Source organism: Oryzias melastigma, linkage group LG8, assembly GCF_002922805.2.
Source record: "Oryzias melastigma strain HK-1 linkage group LG8, ASM292280v2, whole genome shotgun sequence".
Classification (NCBI taxonomy): Eukaryota; Metazoa; Chordata; class Actinopteri; order Beloniformes; family Adrianichthyidae; genus Oryzias; species Oryzias melastigma.
The window spans coordinates 2,820,454-2,826,931 of NC_050519.1; the positions used below are offsets into that span (position 1 = coordinate 2,820,454).

At 37.7% G+C, this 6,478-nt stretch overlaps 1 protein-coding gene across 2 annotated transcripts in view; it reads left to right on the forward strand.

Annotated features, from left to right (window-relative positions):
• Window positions 1-6,478, forward strand: part of mybpc2a (myosin binding protein Ca) — a 95,062-nt gene that overhangs the window by 18,811 nt on the left and 69,773 nt on the right. The window contains exons 2-3 of one of the 2 annotated variants that reach the window (XM_024271787.2): window positions 3,835-3,870; window positions 3,991-3,999. In XM_024271787.2, coding sequence (XP_024127555.1) covers window positions 3,835-3,870; window positions 3,991-3,999 — 45 coding nt within the window. Of the gene's footprint in view, window positions 1-3,550; window positions 3,871-3,990; window positions 4,000-6,478 lie in introns of those variants that run through there. The other variant, XM_036213122.1, reaches the window with a different exon arrangement.

Consider the following 6,478-nt stretch of genomic DNA (forward strand, 5'->3'; position numbering starts at 1 on the left):
AACCCAATGACGAAAGCCACAACACAACGATAGAAGCAAAAGCATGATGACAAAAGCCGAAAAACAGGACGAAAAAAGCAGAAGAACAACGACAAAAGCCGACAACAGGATGACAAAAGTGGAAGCACGACGACAAAAACCCCAAAACAATGACAAAAGTCGTAGACAGGACGACAAAAGCCGAAAAACAACAATAAAAGTCGACAACAGGATGGCAAAAACAGAAGCACGACAACAAAAGCCAAGTAAAGGACGACAAGAGCCGGACCAGTACGACATAAGCCAAAGAACAACAACAAAAGTTGACAACAGGACGACAAAAGCCGAAGCACAACGACAAAAGCCAAAGACCAAGAAAAGGCCAAGAAAGTCAACATAAGGACGGCAAAAGTGGAAGAATAGCAACAAAAGTCGTCAACAGGATGACAAAAGTCATAAATAGTAGCAGAAGCACGACGACCAAATCCAAATCATAACGACAAATCCACAAGACAACGGAAATGAATGACTGAGTTCCTTTTAAAGTTTCATTCTGTCATGGAGCAACCTGCTAATACCCTCTCCAGTCACCAGAGGGAGCGCTCACCAGAGTTCTGAGCTCACCACCTGCCACCACCTGGACTCATCAGCTCAGCTGTTCCCCATCACCTCATCACCTCCTCTGCTCATAGTCTGGCTCCACACTCCACTCCCCGCGAAGCTTTGTTTGTGCCACCCTGCCTGCAATTCTGAGCGTTTATTCCTGACCTGATCTTCTGCCTCCGACCCTGCTACTCTGTTTGCCTGCCGCCCGCCCCTGACCCTTGCCTGGACTCTGACTCCTCTTCTCGCTCGTCTCGGATGATCCCATGCCCGTGTATGATCTCTGCCTGTCTGACCCTGCTTACTCTGTGGACTGTTAATAAACCTGCTGCACGTGGAACCAGCTGTCTGCCTGTTTGTGACACATTCAGTTTCAAGCTATTGACGCCGCTTGAAACTTTGAGCAATAATCTGAGAGGGGACAATATATATATATATATATATATATATATATTAATTATTTTATCTAACCAATGCGTACTTTTTATTATGGACTTGATTTGACACAAATACATCATAGCCATAGAGCTGGGGTACCGCGGCTGCTGTTACCGCTGGAAAGCTCCTCCCCCCAGGGTCGGCAGATCAAGCAGGCGTCGCCACCCAGGCTGCCGGTCCCTCACAGCGGCGGTGGCTATGCTAGCCCACCGGGGGTTCACTGCTAAATTAACAGAGTCGTCGGCTCACGATCGCAGCGACTGCAACAATTTCCGTTATGAACCGTTTCCGTTTTGTTGTTGCGTTTCGACTTTTGTCGTTGTGTTTGTGGCTTTTGCATTTATGTGAGCCGTCTCGCCCACCGCACGTTAACAATGGAAAAGTTACAGTAAAGGGTTAAACATATTGGGAATCCGCATGAGGCCGTTTCCTCTGTGATTCTGTTCTGCTGCCGCCGAGGAGATCAAATCCGTCCAGAGGTGACATCAACGGCTAAGAAAAACAGGGATCTTCCTCTCATTTACAGTAAGAGGAGGACTGATGCTTCAGCAGGAACCCAAAGAAAGTTTTTACGGCTCCGTGATCCTCTCCGAGATTGGAGTGCTGACAGGAGCATTAAGAGATTGTGGCCTGAAAAACAAACCTTCTCCAAAATAGAAGCGTTATCTCCCCCTCGCCCGTTAGTGCCGGCCCCCCGATCTTCAGACGAGTGCCAAGGCCGAGCCTTGATATCTTAGCCCCTCCGCTAAGAGGGCCCAGGGGACGTGCTGCGGCTCCAGTTGGAGCTCGCCGTTAGCGGTTTGGCGAGATGATAGCCTAGAGATGATGTCCTCGTCCATTTCTGTCACTCAGCCTCGTAATAAACCAGCTGCAAAGCAAGGATCTTTTTTTTTTTTTTTAAACCGATGAGAGTACAGTCCTGTGGAATTATTGAAATGGAGGCCAGCGAAGCTAAATTATTTCTGTGCAGCTGTGTGCTTTAGTTTGTCTGGCAGTCAAAAATTCATGCCTAATCTGGCATCTCATTAAGACACCCCTGAGCCTCTAAAGTAACCTAGATTTGATATCCTGGAACTTTGATGCGGTTATCCGATCAAAAGCATTCTCATCTCCAGGCTGACCCTTTCAGAACATTTAAAGCTCAATTATTATTACTCATAATCTCTGAAAAACCTCCTTATAGGAGCTGCGCTGTGTGAAGCCGACTCATTTGAGCCGCGTTCCTCCGTTAAACTCCAGTTCTTTTGCCAGAGGCGGTCCCTGCAGAAGCCACGGCGAGCTGCTTTCTCCGCGCGCTTTTGCAATTAAACATTCTACGCCAAAAAAGGGAAAGGAAGTGCAAAAGGCTGGCGTTTAGGAGGGCTCTAGTTTTGATGATTATTGTGTGATTGCTTAGTAAGCATTCAACTATAGTGATTCTCCTGCTCCTTTCTGTACGTTTTTCAGCTCATAGAAACTCAATCACACTTTTAACAATTTCTGTAATCTTGGTATAAAACAAATCTGCTTGTTCAGGACATTAATGTTTGTATTTTTGGTATTCATAAACCTTATAGTTTTTAAAATATTTAAAATATGCACTGTAGAAAATAAATGAGAAATACTTCAAATTTCGAAATGTTAAATATATTAGCAACAAACCTTTAAATATGTTTATGTGTTTCAATCTTTTATAGTCATTTTTAAAAATGTGGAGTTTAGCTAATATTTGATCGTTTTTGGGTAATTTGTCATCTACTAGGATTTTTTTTAATGCTAATTAAAGTTTAGCTTCTATTTTAGCAACAGACAAACATTTTAACTAACTTAGTTTACTGAGGAATTTTATGCTAATTTGAGGTTTATCTAATAATTTAGCAACATGCAGATGTTTTCGGCTAATTTGTCATCTACTGAGGTTTATTTTAGAATTTTTCTTCTATTTTAGAACCAGGCTGACTTTTTTGAGTAATTTAGTTTACTAAAGATTTTTAGGTCATTTAGGAGTTCAGCTAGTAATTGAGCAATGAGCTAACTAATTCGGCCTCTAATTAAGGGTTTTATGCTAATACAGAGTTAAGATAATATTTTAGCAATATGCTAACATTTTTGGCTAATTTGGCATCTACTGAGGTTTTTTTATGCTAATCTGGTGTCTAGCTAATATTTTAGCAACATGATAAGATATTTAGCCAATTTGTGATCTACTTAGGTTTTTACAGGCTAATTTAGAGTTCAGTGTCTATTTTAGCAATAGGCTAACGTTTTTGACTATTTTTTTATTTTTATTTATTTATTTATTTATGCCAATTTGGCATCTACTGGGTTTTTTGGGGCTAATTTGGAGTTTAGCTCATATTTAAGCAACAACATTTTTATTTATTTGGGATTTTTATGCAATTTTACTACACATTTTTGAGAAACTTAGGTCAACTTCAGCGTTCTTTCATAGTTTTTTAATGAAATTTCCAGTCTTTTTGTAAATTCAACATTTTTCAAACAGCTTTTGCATTTTCAGCAAATCCCTGCAGCAATTAAAGTCAATTTCATCACCATTTTCAGCAAAAAGCTTCAGGATCTTCAGTGACTATTTTCAGAAAAAAAAAAAAAAAATCACACTAGCATTATTGCAGGTAATGCAACTTTTCTAGTTAGTTATTGCTTCCTGAGGATTCAGATCACAAGATGCGGTTCCTTCAACTGTTTTCTGAGCTTTTGTTTATTTTTTTATTTTTTTATAAAGCCATGACTGTGCAAACGCCGAGCTGCTGTTGCAGGATGATATGAAAAATGAGGGTTCAGAAGTTAATTTGCATAATTGTTGTTTAATTGCAGAAGCCGGTGGAGATAAGGCGCCAGCAGCCCCTGCTGGTAAGTACCTCCATGGCATCTCATCGGAGCCCCACCAGCGGGGCTGCAGGGGCTGCCGCTCATTTTTGAGTCGCCTACCGTTTACAGTTTTAATGCCTCGTTTTTTTTTCTCATTTTCAGACAAGAAAGGTGAGACAAAGATTCCCTCCCATCCTCAAAATAAAACAATTATTTCAGGACGGTAAGAAAGATGCTGAGTCTATTGTTTCAATATTATTTTATTAAATTTGAATTTTTTTTCATCACAAAGTTTATCTGCAGCTCAAATCAGGAGCAGAAGATGCTTCGTTTATAGTTAAGCTCTCCTGCTGTATGAAGTCTATTCATAGGACTGAACTATTTCAGCTGCAACACGTATTAATTCACACCCAAACGATGTCCTCCAGCTCTAAAGTCCACATGCTGACCAGTTATTTCACCGACACGTTTCCTTGTTTTGGTCGCCACCGGGTCAAAATAATCAGTCAAAATAATCAGTCAAAATGTCGCCACAATTTAAATGTGGCATCAAACAGCTGCAGCTCTCTCGCCTGTCGTGTAAGAGCTTTGGGTGTGTTTTTTTTTTACTTCGAAGCATTACACAGCCAGAAGGCCCGAGTTAAAGGGCACCTGTCCTCACGCGCTCCAAATGACTGCAGTGATGTTTTCACAGGCTATGAAACCACGTCTGAAAGGTGAAGCTTGTCATCGGGACAAAAAGCATTTATCTTATGACTCGGCGGGAAATCTGTGAGGCACTTTTCTACAGACGGACTCGCGTTTTACTCAAGTGTTGGGCTGCAAACTAAACATTTTTAAGTTGTTTCAACTTTGTTCTAAACCAAGTTTTTCTAAAAATCAATATATGTCTCATTAGACATCCTTTGATTCATACTCTTTACAATAGAAAAACTTGATTTAAGACTCAATTTCTCTGTCATTTTGGATTAAAAATGTTATTTCAAAGTTGAATAAATGTTCATAACTTAGACCACCATTCACTTTCATTATTTTGGAAACAAAAAATTAAATAAGAATGAAAGCTAGTTCTAGATTTTCTTAGGATTTATCAACATTGACCAGCACAAGATTCTCATTTTTTCACATTTTGTTCTGAAATGAGTCATTTTCCCTTCTGAAACTACTGTTTCTGGTCACATTAACCACAAAAAGGTTCATAAAAACTGAAAAAATGCAAACTATTTACTTAGAACTAGCAGAAAAATGCTTATTATTGGGCTGTAGAACCTTTATTTTTTAGTAATTAAATACCAATGAGCTCTTTTGGTCTGTTTCCCTTTTAAATGCTTTTGTGAAACTCATTTTTTTTTTTTAGATTTTGTATCTTATTATAAAATTTCCTGTTTAGTAAAAACGAGATATTTTAATGATTTAATCTTTAAGTTTAGTGTTTTTTCTTATTTTTAGGCTTTCTCTTTCTGCACTGCAAGAAATAGGACTTTTGTTTTAAAATGTCCACATTTGATCAGTTTTTAAATGTATTTTTTTGCTTTAGATTTGTGAATAAATCTTGTTCATTTAGATGAGGGGTTTCCAACCTGTACCAGGGCTTGTTGGGTTCGTTTTCTACTGATCTAAACTTAGTAGGAGCCACAAAGTCTTATTTTGATTCAGCTGTGAATTCATTACAATGTGTTTTTAATAATAAATATGAATTATGCTTATTTTGTGGCATGAATTAAAACAGAAATATAAAAAGAAACCAGTATTTTCTCAACATGTGAAATCCTTTTTAACATTTGATAGAAGCTCGTTTCATTTCCTTTCAAAATAAAAGACTCCTTGTGTCAGACCGGATCATCTGGACAGAATAAGATAATATGTGCTTTAAACTCAAAGGATCTGACTTGTTACCAAAGTTTTGCTTAGTATTTGAAATCTGTGTACAGAGTGTTTATAATTTCAATATATTACACTTAATGTACGACAAAATTAACATATAAGTAACTTTTCAGTCAACTGTAATGACTTGATTTAAGACAACAAATCTTAAATCTCCTGTTGAGTCATGAAATCCTGAAAACGTCTCATTTTAAACTTTATCTCTAATTAGAGCTGCCACAAAGGATTATTTTAATAGTCTTTTAATCTCTGAGTATTGTTTCCAATTAGTCGACTAATCAGGTCATCTGCAAAGAGGATGTAAAGCACATCTTAACCGTTATTAGCTTTAAACTAAATAAAAATAAAGACAATGAAGATGATAATTTGTCAAACTTTTAATGAATCGTGCAGCCTCTGTCCTACATTAGTTTCTGGAATTAAAACAAGATTAAACTAGAAAAGTTGAATTACCTAAAATAATGCTAGTGTGAATGTTTTTTGCTGAAATTAGTCGTTGAAGAGGCTGAATCTTTATGCAGAAAATGGTAACAAAATGTACTTTAATAGCTGTAGGGATTTGTTGAAAATGCAAAAGCTATTTGCAAAATGTTAAATTTGCTAAATGACTGGAAATTTTATGAATGAACAACAAGAGCGTTGAAGTTGAGCTAAATTTCTGAAAATTTTGTAGTAAAATTGCTTAAAAATCCCTGATACATGCAAATTTTCCAAAATTATAAGTGTTGCTTAAATATGAGCTAAATTCCAAATTAGCCCAATAAAC